General features: G+C 49.6%; 1 protein-coding gene across 1 annotated transcript; it reads left to right on the top strand.

The window, feature by feature from the left end:
• Positions 1-886: 886 nt before the first annotated feature.
• Positions 887-17,544, top strand: Acp7 (acid phosphatase 7, tartrate resistant (putative)). Its single transcript, XM_041653238.1, has 12 exons — positions 887-1,007; positions 10,120-10,320; positions 10,721-10,903; positions 11,687-11,810; positions 12,027-12,089; positions 12,192-12,306; positions 12,379-12,486; positions 12,563-12,620; positions 12,698-12,765; positions 12,874-12,945; positions 14,907-15,044; positions 17,447-17,544. The coding sequence occupies exons 1-12, from the start codon at positions 887-889 to the stop codon at positions 17,510-17,512; spliced, it is 1,317 nt and encodes a 438-aa protein (XP_041509172.1). The 3' UTR covers positions 17,513-17,544.
• The last annotated feature ends 795 nt before the right edge of the window (positions 17,545-18,339 follow it).

Raw genomic sequence — 18,339 nt, 5'->3', positions numbered from 1 at the left:
CACCTCCGGTCCGGTGGACGGTGTCTCCAGACCCCATGCACCCTCCCAGATCCCGAGGGCAGGTGGACCGAACCTCAGAACTGGCCAGAAAGCTAGGGAGAAAACGGGGTTCTGGCACATGCAGGTTTAGGGCCGGGGAGGCAGCTGGGGTGAGGATGGAGCCCGGGAGGAGTGGGGCCTGAAGGCAGGATGGGATGCTGAGGAGAGGAAAGCGAGGAGGCTGCTTAACGCAGGGGGAGTTAATAAGCAGCCTGGGAGTAGAGTGGAAGCTATCGGGTCCTGAAGAATAAAGTGGAAATCTGAGGATGGATGCTAAGAATTGGGGCAATTGATTGCTAAGGAAGGCTGAGATGTTAGGGAAGGAGTTGTCAAAGGTGTCTGACCTCCAGGTCCCCAGAAGCTGGGATTGCTAAAGTTAGCCCGAGGGAACGTTGAGGATGGCTCTCAAAACACCCTGCCCCAGCCACCCAGCCCCCTCCCAGTAGCTGGAGCCCGGGCCGGAAGGGTTCAAACCCCAACTTCATCTCATGCTAGCCGTCCCTCTGAGTCACCTGGTTGCTCAGTTTCCTATATATGACAGGTTGGTGATGACTGCGGCCACCACCTCTTAGGAATGCTGCGAGGCCTCCCGGTGTTAATCTATGCAAAGTGCTGAGCAGCGAGCCCAGGAGACCTCAGTAATTATTCTCTCTCTCCAGCACCTGCTTCACCACTCCCCTCAGAGACGTTTCAGTCATTCCGTCTCCCTCCCCCACGGACACCCTGACCGACGGACAGACACAGACGGCCCTGCCTGGCATCTCTCCATTTCCTCTGTGACCGGAACCCACCAACGGAATCTGATCGGGTCCCTGCGTTTGACTCTGCCCCCACCATCCCCCCTACCATGAGCCCCTTTTTTGGGTGCTGGTTCTACTACTGTCTGCTCCTCCTTTTCTCCCTGGGAGTCCTGGGAGCTCCAGAATATCCTCGTGCTACCCCGGAGCAAGTCCACCTGTCCTATCCAGGTAAGTGTCCCTGTTCTCTCACCTCATTCTGCCTCTCCTTCTTCAGCCCTGGGGTTCTCTGTAGGTGAAGGGCTCAGGAATCTCTGTCGAAGCCCAGGCTGGTGATTTGCCCTTCAGAGCCTCAGTGATGTGCCTCTGTGAAATGGGACTTCAGAGGGCTCATGTGGGGAGGGATGATGGTGTGAACCCATCACAAGCCGAGGCTCTCTGGAGAGCTGTCCTTGCTCACCGCCTCGCTGTCTTTCTCCATGGCCTGGCATGTTGCCACGCTGAGTTCGGAAATGCATTGGGGAAGAGACCAGTAAATGAATGAAGGGGACCTAGGTCTCCCTGGGTCCCTTCTTTCTCCAACCCTCTTCTCTTCTTTCTGGCAGGGAAAGGGTCCCTCCCACCCACTGTAGTTTTGGAAATAGGCTTATGTAGCCCACGCTGGCCTCAAACTTCTTTGTATCTCAGGCTGGACTTGAATTCCTAAAACTCCTGCCTCTACCTCCCATATGTTCGTTGTGTTCTTTGAGACAGTTTCTTAGACTTGTAGCCCAGGCTAGCCTGGGAGTCTGGGAGTCTCCCTGTAGGCTTTTGGGTGCTCGGATTTCTTTCTTTCTTTCTTTCTTTCTTTCTTTCTTTCTTTCTCCCCCCCCCCTCTGTCTCTACCTCTCTCCCTCTTTCTCTTTTCTTTTTGAGACTTGGTCTTGGGGTTGAACCCAGGGCCTTGTGCATGCTGGGAAAATACTCTACCAAACTGAGATACCCCAGGACTTTTTGTTGTTGTTTTGTTTTTTGTTTGTTTGTTTTAATATCTGGTCTACTAAGGCAGAGTCTCCATCTGTAGCCCAGGCTACCCTAGAATTCTCAACCCTCCTGCCTCAGCCTTCCAAATATTGGGATTTCAGGTATGGACCACAGGCTGGGGAAATCTTTTATCAAGAGTGATGGGAGCTGGGCTGGAGAGATAGCTCAGTGGTTAAGAGCATTGCCTGCTCTTCCAAAGGTCCTGAGTTCAATTCCTGGCAACCACATGGTGGCTCACAACCATCTGTAATGAGGTCTGGTGCCCTCTTCTGGCCTGCAGGCATACACGCAGAAAGAATATTGTATACATAATAAATAAATAAATAAATAAATATTTAAGCCGGGCAGTGGTGGCGCAAGCCTTTAATCCCAGCACTCGGGAGGCAGAGGCAGGCGGATCTCTGTGAGTTCGAGGCCAGCCTGGTCTACAAGAGCTAGTTCCGGGACAGGCTCCAAAACTACAGAGAAACCCTGTCTCGAAAAAAAAAAAAAAAAAAAAAAAGAGTGATGGGAGCCGAAGAGGAAACTCTACCCCCAACACTCAGGAAATTGAGGCACTAGAGACAGGCTTTCAAGACCAGCTTCAGCTAAAGTGCAAATCTGAAGCCAGCCTGGGCTTCATGAGACCTTGCCTCAAAATTAAAGAAAACAAACAATCTATTCCCAGCACTTAAGAGATAAAGGCAGGTGGATCAGCTCAAAGCCAGCCTTGGCTACATAGTGAATTTCAGGCTAGCCTGGGCTATGTGAGACCCTGTCTCAAAACAAACAAAAAGAAAAAGAGGTGATGGTGCACATGGAACAGGGCTGAAGACTCTTGTCCCTCTGTGTGCAGACTGCCTGGGTTCAAATCCCAGATTTCTCACTTGTCTGCTAAGGTAGGCTTGGGCACCGAGGGCCAGTTAGCCGACAGCAGGTGACCTGTGGTGGGAGTTGTCATTTGTTCTCTGTGGAGTCACTTGACTGAGCTCTGGGTGGAACAGAAACTCTCTCACCTGAATTTGTCTTAGTTATACCAACAGGAGTGACTGCCAGCCTTGGGGAACTGATGCATGCAAGGGGTTTCCTTTTGGTGTGCCTTGCTTTGTTTTGACTTTTAAAGCAAGATAGTGGGTTTCACGACATTTTCTTTAGGATTTGTCTTTTACTACATGTGTTTCTTTACTTTGTGTGTGTGGATGTGTATATGTGTGTGGGTGTGTCTCTGTCATGTATGTGTCCCTCTCGTGTGTATGTGTGTGTGTATTGGTCAATGTGCCCCTGCTGTATGTGTGTATATGTGTGTATGTGTGTGTAATGGTGAGTGTGCCCCTACTGTGTGTGTATGTGTGTGTATGTGTGTGTAATGGTGAGTGTGCCCCTGCTGTGTGTGTGTATGTGTGTATGTGTGTGTAATGGTGAGTGTGCCCCTGCTGTGTGTGTGTATGTGTGTGTAATGGTGAGTGTGCCCCTGCTGTGTGTGTATATGTGTGTGTATGTGTGTGTAATGGTGAGTGTGCCCCTGCTGTGTGTGTATATGTGTGTGTATGTGTGTGTAATGGTGAGTGTGCCCCTGCTGTGTGTGTATATGTGTGTGTATGTGTGTGTAATGGTGAGTGTGCCCCTGCTGTGTGTGTGTATGTGTGTATGTGTTTGTAATGGTGAGTGTGCCCCTGCTGTGTGTGTGTATGTGTGTGTATGTGTGTGTAATGGTGAGTGTGCCCCTGCTGTGTGTGTATGTGTGTATGTGTGTGTAATGGTGAGTGTGCCCCTGCTGTGTGTGTGTATGTGTGTATGTGTGTGTAATGGTGAGTGTGCCCCTGCTGTGTGTGTGTATGTGTGTGTATGTGTTTGCACACGCATCAGAGGACCACTCTCAGGAGGGGTTTCTCTGCTCCCACCATGGGAGTCCCAGGATTGAGCTTGGGTCATCAGGTACGGCGACAAGGACCTCTATCCACTGAGCAATCCGGTCAGGGCCAGGACTTTTTCAGTTTCTATGATAGCTTCCTCCCCCTCTATTCCCTCTCCTGTCCCTCCTCCCTCTCTCTCACTGCTCCTCCTCAAATAATCTCCTTTCGCTTTCATACAGGCATACACACGTGCATATGTGGTTGGTCAGTTTAGAGCCTTCGTATGAGAGGAACATGGATTGTTTGTCTCTTTATCTCCGTCATCCTCTCCCGCCCCTCTCTTTTAGATGGCTTCCTCTCCCTTGTAGTCTCTCTTCTACTTCTGTGGGTTAAGATTTTACACACGCACATACACACACACACACGCATGCACTTAACTCTGGATTCCACGTGTAAGGGAAATCGTAACCTCTCTCTTTTCATATGGTTTCACCATACAGCTCAGACTTGCTTTGAACTCACAATCCTCCTGCCTCAGCATCCCAAGAGCTGAACTCAGAGGTGTGCACAACCATACCTGGCTTATGTGATATGTGTGTGTGTGTGTTTGTTTGTGTGTGTGTGTGTGTGTGTGATGTACATATAATCTCACATCTCCATACTTATCATATTAAAAATTAAGATTCAGAGCCGGGCAGTAGTGGCACACGCCTTTAATCCCAGCACTTGGGAGGCAGAGGCAGGTGGATCTCTGTGAGTTCGAGACCAGCCTGGTCTACAAGAGCTAGTTCCAGGACAGGCTCCAAAACCACAGAGAAACCCTGTCTCAAAAAAAACAAAAAAAAAAAATTAAGATTCAGGCCAAACAGATTAGTACACTCTTTTCATTCCAGCACCCGGGAGACAGAGGAACACGAGTCTCTGAGTTTGAGGCCAGCCTGGTCTACATAGGAGATTCCAAGCCACCTAGGGGTACATAGTGAGACCCTATCTATAAAAAAAGAAAAGAAAAAGAAAGAAAGAAAGAAAGAAAGAAAGGGAAAACCCAGCGAGGTATATTGTCGCTCTCCCAGGACCCATACTCAGGAGGAGGAAGGGGGAGGAGCCGTTCATGGTCATCCTCTGCCACTCAGCGAGCAGAAGGCTCGGCTAGACTGGACGACAGGGCATCCTGTCCATAAAAAGAAAAAGGAGAGAGAGAAGGGAGGAAGGGGGGGTGGGAGGGAAGGGAAACTGAGAGCTTGGGTCGAAACTGATAACGGAGCCGCTGCCAGGCACACATGAAGGTGTGGGGCTCATCCCCAACAGAGCCAAAACAAAACTCCGTAAGAAGAAAGCAGTAACGAGGACCTCCTGTGTAAATGTCATTTTCACTGAATGAGCACTATATTCACTAACTATATTAAGTCAGTGAAAATGCTGTGGTTTTACGCAATTTTTTTATTTATTTATTTATTTTTTTTAATATTTATTTATTTATTATGTATACAATATTCTGTCTGTGTGCATGTCTGCAGGCCAGAAGAGGGCACCAGACCTCATTACAGATGGTTGTGAGCCACCATGTGGTTGCCGGGAACTGAACTCAGGACCTTTGGAAGAGCAGGCAATGCTCTTAACCACTGAGCCATCTCTCCAGCCCCTACGCAAATTTTTTTAAAAAAAAACCCTACGTTTTATTTATTTATCACTTAGCGTGTATGTGGCAGTCAGAGAACCCGTGAGTCGGTTCTCTCCTTCCACCACGTGGCCCTGGCTTGGTGGCAGCCTCTTTAACCACAGAACCATCTTACAAGCCCATATTATTAAATCATCGAATTATAAAAATTTTTATTGCCGAGTGTGTGTCTGTATATGCACACACAGCAAGGCTTGTGTGGAGGTCAGTGACGGGAATATTACTGACTTCGTGGTTCCAAACCTCCCTTTTTAAACCTTCTGGATTTCCTGCTGTGTGCACACAGGTGGAGGATAGAAGGCCTGTGGCTTGTAGGGTTGCCAGTTTGGTGGCAGCTGCCTTTACGCACGAGGCTATCTCAGCAGCCCTTACATGTCTGTAATGTTAGTCTGAGTAGATGTGGGTTCTCCTTGATTACTTCCTGTTCAGCCTGTCTGGATCGACCTCTCTGGCTGCTGAGAGGGAGGAAGTGAACTCTCAGCAATGGGAAGAAGCAGAGGACAAGAACTTGATGCAGTTGGGGTAACAGTGGCTCCTTTTCTTCAAAACTACCCCAAAATGTAATATGATTGCTTCTTGTTGGTCAAAAATTTAAGGCTTTGCCAGGTGGTGGTGGTTCATGTCTTTAATCCCAGCATTCAGGAGGCAGAGGAAGGAGGATCTCTATGAGTTTGAGGCCAGCCTGGTCTACAGAGCAAGTTCCAGGACAGCTAGGGCTACAGAGAGAAACCTTGTCTCAAAAAATAAAACAAAAACAAAACACGAATGTGAAGCTTTTACATTTGAAGTGTGTTGAGACTTCAGGAGGAATTCCTAAGGCAGTAAAGGGTGTTAGAGAAGACCGCGGCTGTGGCTTTGGGTCTCTCTCTGCACGTGGCACTGGAGGGTCCACGGTAGAGAGGCTTTATTACAGCCGCCGCTGGTGCTGACCCTGATTCACTGGCTGCTTAAGCAGATGCCTGCTGGGCCTATCCACTATAGAGCCTTTATTCTTTGCTTTGTGGCTAATGAATAGCTTGGGGAGAGATTGCTCAAGAAGAAGCAAGTCCTGTTGCTCCACAAATTTTCACCCACTAGTTTGTTTTAGCATTCATCAGTGGCTCCTAACTGCAGTAATTCTTAGTGTTGTGCTTGCCTAATTGGGAGTTTTTAATTTTCTTATTCCCTCTTTCCATATATATACATGTAAAAAATGCTCTTTTGTGTGAGTCCATATGAATCGCAGCCTTCCACCCACTAGGCAAGGACTGGGGGATTCTAGGCAGGGGCTCTACCACTGAGCCACACCCCAGCCCCTCACTGGGGGATTCTAGGCAGGGGCTCTACCCCTGAGCCATGCTGCTGCCCCTCATGGGGGAGAGTGGATTCTAGCCATGACCCCAGCTATTCCTTCCCATCTAATTAAAATTTAGTGTTAGGAAGAGCTGTCCCTCCCTCTTGCCTACTTCATTTATGTATTCAATGATTTCTTTCCATGCCAGACTTGTGAATATTTTTTCATTCTCTGGGTGGAAATCCGGTACTATCATTGCTTATTGCTCTTCTCTGGGTCCCGGATTTGGTCTCTTGGAATTTGCATGGCTTGGGAGTAGTGGTGGGGGTGGTATAGTAAGTCTGTGGAACTTGCCTAGTATGTCTCAAGCTCTGAGCTCTCCTGTGCCTGAAAAGAAAATCCTTTTTCCTGTGTAAGAGGCCTGATTGACCAAGTGACTGCGCTTGCTCTTGCGTGGTCAGCTTACTGCTAGCCTCCTCAATCCGTTAGGACGCTGCTTCCCACGCACCCCCCCACCTCCCCACTCCCCCCACCTCCACCACTCCCTTCAGTGTGTTGACATCACTCATCGTGCAATATAGCCACGAGCTTGTGTTACTTTCCTTTCACATCTGGCTGATTTTAATGTTCTCTAAAGTTTTGTACATTTATGAGTGTGTGTGTGTGTGTGTCTGTATGTGTGTACCATATGTATGCAGTACTCTTGGAAGCCAAAAGAGAGTGCTGGATCCCCTGAACCCCTACTCACTGATAGCTGTGAGCCACTGTCTGGGTACTAGAAACTGAACCCAGGTCCTCTGCAAGAGCAGCCAGTGCTCTTAACCAGTGGGCCACTCCTCCAGCTTCAGGAATTTTAGTGTGTGTGTGTGTGTGTGTGTGTGTGTGTGTGTGTGTGTATGTGTGTGTTTTCATGCATGAGAGAGAGAGGAGATGAGAATTTGAGAATTAGAGGCCAATTTTAAGGAACCTGACCTATGATATAAAAAGCCATTGTGTACAAATTTACTCTAGAGCCAAGCATGGTGACTCACTCCTATTATCCCAGCTGAAGCAGGAGGATGACTGCAGGTTCAAGGCCATTCTGGGCTACCTAAGGAGTTCCAAGCTAACCTGGGATACAGTATGAGATCCTGTCCCTCCCTGCAGGCCTGCCCTATAGCTGGCCTTTGTCCCCACTCCCCCACTTTATTATTTAGCTGGCTTCCAGATACCTGTCCGGAGCTCTCAGATGACATCATGACCTCGCAATGTTGGCTGCAGGCTAGCACACACTGAAAAGAATAGGGACATTGACTCAGCCTACAAATCTCATTGTTGCGAGTTCTTTGCCTAAGGTTGTCTCTCCTGTTCACTAAAGATGACTACCAGGGCATTCTCAGGATGCCAAACCCGAGGTCACCTCAAAGCACAAGGCTGTGGTGTTTGCACAGAACCCCAGCACACAGTAAGTTACCTGTGACTCAGTGCTTAGCGCAGTCTTCTGGAAAGTAGCTATTGTGCTGCCACGTTTCTTGTTTGTTTTGTCTTCTTCCTAATTAGTTTATATTAATCACACATCAGAAGCTTCGTAATGACATTTTCTCTTCTCTATTTATTTGCTTAAGTTTTTCTTTTTTTGTCTTTTGTTTTTGTCTGTTTGTTTGTTTTTTTCAAGACAGGGTTTCTCTGTGTAGCCCTGGCTGTCCTGATACTCACTCTGTAGACCAGGCTGGTCTTGAACTCACCTAGGTTTGTCTGCTTCTGCCTCAAGGGCTAGGATTAAAGGCATGTGCCACCATTGCCTGACCCATTTTTGTACAGGTGTATAATGTGTTTAATATGTATATTTCTGTATGTGTATATAATGGATATGGGTTACATTCACCTAACCCCTCACCCTCTCTTATTCCATCCCCCACCTCCATTGGTCTCTTTCCTCTTCCAATTAGACCCTTCTCCTACTTTAAAGTCTTTTGTGCACGAGTAGGCACATGTGTGTGTGCGTGAGTGCATGTGCATGTACACACACATGTGCACATGCGTGTACATGCATGTGCGCGCACATGCACATCATTGTGTGCATGCATGTATGTGAGTGTATATATGTGTGTGCTTGCATGCGTGTGCACATGCATGTGTGTGCGCGTGTGTATGCATGGGAGTGTATATGCGTGTGTGTGTTCAACCCTGTGAGTTTCCTTGGGGTTGCTTACAGGAGCATGGGTGAATGGCTATTCATAGGAGCACCAGCCACACCACAGCAGAATAAATCCTTAGGGAAGGGCTGGGCTTGTGTGTTCCTCCCTCCTTCGAGTTTAATTTTTTTTTAAACAGACCCTTGCTATGAAGCCCAGGTTAGCTCAGAATTCCTCATGTATCCCAGGCTGGCCAAGAAGTTCCAGTTCTCTGGCCTCAGTCTCCGGATGCTGCGCCCGTGGTGCTGGAGATGGAACCCAGGACTGTGAGCACGCCAAGAAGGCGCTCTACACACTGAGCCACATCCCCAGGCCCGCGCCCAGAAATTTGTCTATTTTATTTTATTTTATTTTATTTTATGTGTATGGGTGCTTTGGCTGCATGTTTGTCTGTGAATCATATACACGTCTGGTGTCCTCCAAGACCAGAAGAGGGCATCAGATTCCGGGGAACTGGAGTTACAGATGGTTGTGAACAGACTTGGTGCTGGGAAGTGAATCCAGGTCCTCTGAAAGAACAGCCAACCTCTCCATGTTCCCCAAATAGCCTTAAAATATTTGTATAAGCCGGGCGGTGGTGGCGCACGCCTTTAATCCCAGCACTCGGGAGGCAGAGGCAGGCGGATCTCTGTGAGTTCGAGACCAGCCTGGTCTACAAGAGCTAGTTCCAGGAGAGGCTCCAAAACCACAGAGAAACCCTGTCTCGAAAAACCAAAAATAAATAAATAAATAAATAAAATTAAATTAAAAAAAATAAATAAATAAAAAATATTTGTATAAATCTATTTATTATTTAGTTTATGTGGGAGGTAGGCACAACTATGCCACAGCACACATGTAGAGGTCAAAGGTCTTTTTTTCTTTTTCTTTTTAAGACTACACCTCACTATGTAGCCCTGGATGACCTGTAATTCACTATGTAGACCAAGCTGTCATCAACCCACAGACATCTGCCTGTGACAATTTTAATCCTCTCTTAGGGTTAAAAAGCACCCGGCTCAGAGGACAACTTTTGGAAGCCACATGTGTCTTGGGGATGACCTCGGGTCACAATGGTTGAGCCGTTTTGACATTCCTTTTTCTCCCCGGAGCATTTTCAACCCATAGGTGATTGAATTCCAGGACCTATAACCTAGGATGCACCTTGCCGATTGTGTTTGTATATCCATGCTTCCTCACAATCTTGCAGGATAGATAACCCTATTCTGTTTCACATAAGGGGAAACGGAGGCTCGGGGAGGCGAAGCCACTGCACCGGAAGCCCAGCTCGGCAATAACGGAGGGCGTGGACTGACTGCTAAGTGCCCCCCTCTTCCTGCTTGATAGCCTTCCTCAGGTTCCATTCTGATCTCTCTCTCCCCAGATGAGCCGGGCTCCATGACTGTGACCTGGACCACGTGGGCTCCAGCGCGGTCGGAGGTGCAGTTCGGCATGCACCTGTCTGGGCCGCTCCCATTCCGTGCCCATGGCACCGCCAGCACCTTCGTGGATGGGGGCATTCTGCGGCGCAAGCTCTACATCCACCGCGTGACGCTTCGGAAGCTGCTGCCCGGGGCCCAGTATGGTGAGAGGGTTGTCGGTGGGCAAGAGGGAGGTATGTCCTAGAAGCTATCGGAGACCTGTAGCTGAAGCTGGGCTGGTGGCTCATCTGCCACGCGTGTGAGACCCTGGGATATGATTCTAGGTGTGCTAACACAAGCCTTTGATCCCAGCACTTGGAAGAAGGCAAGAAGATTCGAAATTCTCATCCTGGGCTACATAGACAGCTGGAGACTAGCCTGGGCTACCTGAGACGTTGTCAGGTAGCCCAGGCTAGTTTTCATCATTAATAATAATAGTACTGATGATGGCAGCGATGTCCCTGTGTTTCCCTCCCTCTCCAGGGCTTGAGGGTGAGGTCTGGTGGAAAGGTCCTGCTCCCTGCCTCCCCAGCTGACAGAGGTCTGGTTTTTTTCTTCCCTCAGTTTACCGTTGTGGCAGCGCTCAGGGCTGGAGCCGGCGGTTTCGCTTCACGGCCTTGAAGAGAGGGGTCCACTGGAGCCCCCGCCTGGCTGTGTTTGGGGATATGGGCGCTGACAACGCCAGAGCCCTGCCCAGACTGCGAAGAGACACCCAGCAGGGCATGTTTGACGCGGTGCTCCATGTGGGTGAGGCATCGGCGAGGGTGCACCCGGAGGCTGGAGGCCTGGGTGCCTATCAGTCCATTGCTGGGATGGGCTGGGGGCGGCTGGGGTGGTTCAGAAGGGCCGTGGCTGTGGGCTGAAGGTGGGACCCGAGGCTTACCCCAGATATGAGGTCCGAGGTTAAGACCTCAGCTCTGGTCCATACCAATTCCAGCTCTGATTTCCTATTTTTTTTTATTGTTATTGTTATGAGAGGTAAGGCTCATTCAGAATACACAGAAATGTTATTATAAATTAAGATGAATAGGCATGGTAGCACATGTCTATAATCCCAGCAGTGAAGGGGCTGAAGCAGGAGGGTTACCCAGAATTCAAAGCCAGTCTGAACAGCTTAGTGAGGCCTGGTTTTAAAAAAAAAAAAAAAAAAGCAAGGAGCAAGGGTTGGGGATGTGGTTCAGTGGTAGAGCCTTCACCTAGAATCCCCCAGTGAGGGGCTGGGGGTGTGGCTCAGTGGTAGAGCCCCTGCCTAGAACCCCCAGTGAGGGGCCAGTAAATATAGAGCACTTGCCTGGTGTCCAGAAGATCCTGGGGTCAATCCCTAATGATAATAAAGGAAAAGTTTGCTTGCTAAAAATCAGCATCAAACCAGGCCCAGCTGTGTCATGGGAGCCAACAAGATGCAGAATTGGGAGCTGTGTCTGCTCACACATGAGAAGGTCCTAGGCAGGGATCAGGACCCACAAGGTCTTGATCCTAGAGGAAGCAGAGCCTGGGCCTCACTCTCTCCCATTCCCGACTACCCTCCAGGAGACTTTGCCTACAACATGGACCAGGACAATGCTCGCGTTGGGGACAGATTTATGCGGCTCATCGAACCGGTCGCTGCCAGCCTGCCATACATGACATGCCCTGGAAATCATGAACAACGCTAGTGAGTGCGGTGGGCAAAAGCCAGACTAGAGAAACCAGCTGTGTCCTTCTCAAAGTCTCACTTAAGTTCCTCATGCTGTAGGGGCCTCATCTTGGTAGAGAAAGAAGAGATAAAGAAAGGATGGGTTGGGAACCACACTCTGGCTGGGAAGTTGAGAGGCAGAGGCTGCTGAATCCAGGTTCTTACCCCTTGCTCTTTATAATTCCTTTTTTCCAGCAATTTCTCTAACTACAAGGCTCGCTTTAGTATGCCAGGGGACAATGAAGGCTTATGGTACAGGTAATATGGAGGGTTTTGGGTGTGTGTGTGTGGACTGACCCCCCCTGAAGGATGGGCATTGCAGACTTCCAATCTCTGACCCTTGTCTGTTGACCCCTGCAGCTGGGACCTAGGTCCTGCTCACATCATCTCCTTCTCCACTGAGGTGTATTTCTTTCTCCATTATGGCCGCCACTTGGTGGAGAGGCAGTTCCGTTGGCTGGAGAATGACCTCCAGGTAGGCCCGGGTCCAAGCCCCTTGGCCTCTCAGCTCCTATGGCTGTCCTTCACTCGGGCCTCTTTCCTCTAGAAAGCCAATAGGAACCGGGTAGCCCGACCGTGGATCATCACCATGGGGCATCGGCCTATGTACTGCTCCAATGCCGATCTGGATGATTGCACAAGACACGAAAGCCGGGTGAGGTCTCTTCCCTGGGTAGCGGTGAGACTTGGAGGGAGGACGGGCCTTCTCACCTCCCCGCTCATCCCAACAGGTCCGCAAAGGCCTCCAAGGCAAGCTGTTCGGGCTAGAGGACCTTTTCCATAAATATGGTGAGAGACCCTGGGGAGTCCCCGGCCCTCCCTCTGTCCACCCAGGAGCCTGAACATCAATCACTCTTCTGCCTTAGGTGTAGATCTGGAGTTCTGGGCACACGAACACTCCTACGAACGGCTCTGGCCAATTTACAACTACCAGGTGAGGCCCAAGGAGGACTCAGGACCAGACGCTTGGTGTTTATGTGGTCAGACTCTCACCAGGGCCTGGCCAGTTGTGACCCACTGCCCACCTTGTCCTTTCCTCCAGGTGTTTAACGGCAGCCTGGAGAAGCCCTATACGAATCCCCGAGGCCCAGTTCACATCATCACAGGATCTGCGGTGAGCAGGTGGGAAGGGACTAGTTTAGACTAGTTTAAGACAGGGTGGTGGCGGCCACCACTGCATTCTGACTGGGTGCTGCTGATGATATATATTTGTCACACAGATGGGGACATGGAGGCCAGGGAGGATACATGATGGTCACAGATAGTTAAACCGCAGTTGTTGGGAGCCCTGACTGGTGGTATGTGCTTCTGACGCCAGCATTCCAGATGCTGGAGACAGAGGACTGTCCTGAGTGCAAGATCCGTGAGTTCTAGACCAGCCTGGGCTATAGCACAAGACCTTATCTCAAAAGGCAAAAAAGAGCCTGAGCGAGTATTGGTACTCGCTGCCAAACCTGATGACCTGAGTTCAAGTCCCAGGGTGGAAAGAGAATCTAACACACACACACACACACACACACACACACACACACACACACGCTGAATGACTGTAATTTTAAAATAATAACAATAAGACAACCAAAACCACAGAGCAAAGCCAGCCATCACGGAGCAGCCTACACTCTTAGCACTTGGGAAGTGGAAGCAAGAGAATCAGGAGTTCGGGGTCATCCTTGGCTACATGAGGCCCTGGACAAACAGCTCTCGGAGAGTACCAGAGTTCAGTTCCCAGCACCCACACAAGGCAGCTGTGAGCTGCCTGAGACAGATACACACAACAAACAAACAAACAGTTAGTCTAGGGTTCATTCACAGTGAAGTTACCATGGTTCTCTTTTTTTCTCTTCATGTAACTCAGGCTAGCCTTGAACCCTAGACCCTGGTTTAATTCACTACTTAATCTTGAGACCAGCTCATAGAGTCTAGGCTGATCTCAAACTTGAGATCTGGTTACTGTATGGTTTAAATTGACCTTGAACTTTTAAAATTAATATTTTATTTATTATTTTATTTGACGTATATGGGTGTTTTGCCTGCATGTATGTATGCTCACCATGTGCATGCAATGCCTGGGGAGACCGAAAGAGGGCGTCCTAGCTCTAGAACAAGAGTTACAGACGGTTGTGAGCTGCCATGTGGGTGCTGGGAGCCAAACCCAAGTTCTCTGCAAGAGCAGCTAATGATCCTAACTACCACGTTACCTCTCCAGCCCCTGATCTCGAACTTTTGATCTTGTGCTGGGGTTAGAAGGCATGAATCACCATGTAAGGTTTTGTGTTGTGCTGGGGATTGAATTTAGAGTACTGTGCATGCTGGGAAAGCATTCTCTCAGCTGAGCTATAGTTCATTTAATGTCCTTTTGTTGTTGTTGTTACTGTTGTCACTGTTTATTTTTATGTCGGGGTGCAGGGTTCACATCTGGAAGTGAGAGACAATATCCTAGAGTGGATCTCTCCTACCCTGTGGGTTGCGAGGGTTGGATGGCAAGTGCCTTTATCTGCTGAGCTGTCTTACCAGCTCCCAGCTTGTTTTATGTTATTGCTTGTTTTGTTTTTTAGGACAGGTTTTCTTTCTTTCTTTCTTTCTTTCTTTCTTTCTTTCTTTTGATTTATTTATTTATTATATATACAACATTCTGCCTTCATGTATGCTCACACACCAGAAGAGGGCACCAGATCTCATTACAGATGGTTGTGAGCCACCATGTGGTTGCTGGGAATTGAACTCAGGATCTCTGGAAGAGCAGCCAGTGCTCTTAACCTCTGAGCCATCTCTCCAGCCCCAGGCCAGAGATGGCCTTTGACTTAGAGATCCAGCTTCCTCTGCCTCCTAAGCCCTGAGACTGAATGCACGCACCACCACTGCCCTGCCCCCATTTATTTTTGAGACAGCATCTATATAATCCAGGCTGCTTTGGTTGTCTGACTACACAGACCAGACTAGCCTTGAGCTTTGGGATCCTCCTGTCTCCCACGTGCAGGGACTGAGTTGTAGCTGACCAGTCCTTGGAGGCCGCCGAGCCCTGGCCAAATGTGTCCTCGTGTGCTGTGCTAGCTCACCGTCTGTCTTCCACAGGGCTGTGAAGAGCTGCTGACTCCCTTTACTATAAAAGCCAGACCGTGGAGCGCCTTGCGTGTGAAGGAATACGGGTACACGCGGATGCACATCCTTAACGGCACCCACATGCACATCCAGCAGGTGTCTGATGACCAGGTCTGTCGGGCGTGGGTTACAAGCTGCACCGCCTGGTCCAGGGTATGCGGGGGCTCAAAAGTAAATCAAGCTGTTCATGGTAGTGCACCCCTTTAATTGCAGGTCTTTAGAGGCAGAGGCAGGCACATCTCTGAGTTCAAGCCCAGCCCAGTCTACAAAGCAAATCCCAAGGCAGTCAGGACTGTACAGAAAAATCCTGTCTGGAAAACAAACAAACAAAAATGTAAATCAATACACTGGGTGTGGTGGGCATGCCTGTAATCCCATCGCTTGAGGGACTGCAGCAGAAGAATTAGGGCCGTGGCTCATTGTTACAGCACCTGAGGAGAATCCCCCAGTGAGGGGCTGAGGTGTGGCTCAGTGGTAGAGCCCCTGCCTAGAATCCCCCAGTGAGGGGCTGGGGTGTGACTCAGTGGTAGAGCCCCTGCCTAGAATCCCCCAGTGAGGGGCTGGGGTGTGGCTCAGTGGTAGAGCCCCTGCCTAGAATCCCCCAGTGAGGAGATGGGGGTGTGACTCAGTGGTAGAGCCCCTGCCTAGAATCCCCCAGTGAGGAGATGGGGGTGTGACTCAGTGGTAGAGCCTCTGCCTAGAATCCCCCAGTGAGGGGATGAGGTGTGTCTCAGCGATAGAGCACCTGGTTAATGTGAAAGGCCTCAGGTTCAATCTCTAGTTCTGAAAAGAACAACAAAACATAAAATAAAAACATAAAGAGTTGGGAGGTTGAAGCAATAAGACCTAAATTTCAAGGCCAGTTGGGCTACATAGGGTAACCATGAGCTCAGAAGAGAAAAAATATATATACACTAAAATTGGAAGCCTGTCAGCACTTGGGAGGCAGAGGCAAGTGGATCTCTGTGAGTTCGAGACCATCCTGGTCTACAAGAGTTAGTTCCAGGATAGGCTCCAAAACCACAAAGAAACACTGTCTCGAAAAACCAAAAAAAAAAAAAAGGAAGCCTGGGTTCAAATCCTGCCTGTGCTTCCTACCAGCCATGAGACCCTAAATAACTTCTCTGACCTCTGTGGTCTTCAGTTTTCAAATCCAGGGTGTACCACAGCTTCTGGTTCACAGGGTGCCCTAACCGTGTAACAACACCCATAAAATACCAAGAGCCTAACCTGGCAGTGGGAAGTTAGATAAGGGTTAGTCACTTTGAAACAGAAGAGAGAACAGGTAGCTGACGGGAGTGAGGAGGATGTGTGTGTGGTGGACCTGAAGAATCACGGTCTTGTTTATTTCTGCCTCTAGTCCCAGGCCTGGCTTTTATGTGGGAAAGCGAGATCTGAACCGTGTGACAAGATCTTTAGACAATGAGCCATTTCACCAACCACTCCTCATGGTGGTTTTAAAATCGTAACAAGCTAGGTGCGGTGGTGTACTTGCAAGGCAGGAGAATCGGAACACAAGCTCAAGACCAGCATGGGCTTCCATAGCTAGACATTACCTCAGAAAAAATAGAACAAAACACCAAACAAAAATAAAAATTAGAGTTTAGTGAGCACTGCTGTGTTGGGCGTGGGATTGGACTGTCTTCCTCTGAGTGTAAGCAACTTACCCCTCGCGGTGATTCCCACAGGGACAGGATTCTTTCCCTTTCTAGAGAGAGAAAGGCATTTTCCCAGGGTCACACAGATTCCAGAGAGCAGTGCTGTAATCCCACCCACAGACCACATTTCCAGCACACACGGTGATCATTTACCAAGCAGTGCCGTAGGTGTGCTCGTCTCTGCTGTCACCGTGGCCCTGTAGCTATCCTATCCTAGAGTTCTCGCTACAGCCGCTGAGCAACGAGACAAGTGCTTAGGGCAGCATGGACACTAGATACCTGGAGGACAGGCTCTCGGTGACGTAGTCCAGATGAGCTGGGCATGCAGCTCAGTATAGAGCAATTGCCTAGCGAACATGACGTCCTGGGTTTGATCCTCAGCTTGGCTTAAATGGCAGCTCAGTCCTGTAAGTCCAGCACCTAAGATAGAGTACAAAGGTGTTCAAAGTCAAACTCAAGGCTGGCCACGTGACTCGAAACCCTTTCTCAAACAAAACAGAAAACCAGCCAAACAAACAACCAAAATACCATTCACTAGAGATAACACATCACTACTGCCTCAGGTGGGAGGTTAAGACAAGTGTGTTCTTACACAGCCCAGGCTGACCTGGGACAGATCCTCCTGCCTTTGCCTCCCAAGAGCTGGCATTTCTGGTGTGTTACCACACAACACCCTTGGCTTTGTCATGACTTTTCAAATGAGGGAAACTGAGGCTCAGAGAGCTGTTGGAACTCGTCCAAGGTCATCAAGCCTTTGAGGCAGTGGTGGGATTTGAACCCCAACCACCTGGCCCTGCAGGCCAGACTTCCCTTCCTCACTGTCTCCTGATCTCACTTCCTTTCTGATCTCCACAGGATGGGAAGATTGTGGACGACTTCTGGATAGTTAGACCTTTGCTTGGCCGGATGATGTACCACTAAGACTATGGCTTCCCACACAAAGACACTTTGCTGCCGTGACCAGGCATTACCCTGGCCTGGGCTGGGAGTCAGGGCAGGACCCCACTCCCCGCCATCCAGAAGCCTGAGGGTGCAGCCCTGACAGAGGCCAGACGGCTCTCGCCTCCTGGAGAGGTGGGGCCCAGACTGCTTGGAGAGGGAGGGCAAGTACATGGGCACCAGCAGGGCTGCCTTGTTAACATGGCTCTGCCCTCCTGCATCGCTCTGACAGGGCAGGGGACCCATGGACCTCAGAATAAAGAGGCTTACCGTCATGGCTCCCTGGACTCAAACTTCCACTTGGGCCACCTCTCCACTTGCCCTCACCGGAAGGGTGTCCTGCGCTGGGACCAGCAAGGCAGACACACCCTCGCGAAGGAGTTGCCAGCAGGGTTACACTCTGTCTTCCCACTCTGACTTGCGTGTGGTCCCTGGCTTGGCCCGTGATGTGCTGCTTAATGTCCCCTTGTGCCTCAGTTTCCCAGCCAGCACCATCTTCTCCAGGCATAGAGAAAAGGCTAAGACTGTTGGCTCCCCCACGGCACAGCTGAGGAGACTCAGGAGCACACAGATCTGCTACTTTCTCCCCTTGATGCCCCTCTCTTTTTATTTGTCCTTTTACGAATCCCATTTTACGATTCATTGAGCATCTATCACGCGACAGGAATGGAACAAGACAGATCTCTCCCCTCGCAGTGTGGACACGGACTTGAACAGCTTACAAGGGATAAGTGCTCAGGAAGGGAAAGAGGAACGGTGTCAGTTTTCAGGGAGATGGGTGACATTTGGACTAGAGCTGTTGATAAGGG

Source organism: Microtus oregoni, unplaced genomic scaffold, assembly GCF_018167655.1.
Source record: "Microtus oregoni isolate MIOR12 unplaced genomic scaffold, Mior012 000006F_ref0000085, whole genome shotgun sequence".
In the NCBI taxonomy this organism is placed as follows: Eukaryota; Metazoa; Chordata; class Mammalia; order Rodentia; family Cricetidae; genus Microtus; species Microtus oregoni.
This window is presented reverse-complemented; position numbering and strand designations above follow the sequence as displayed.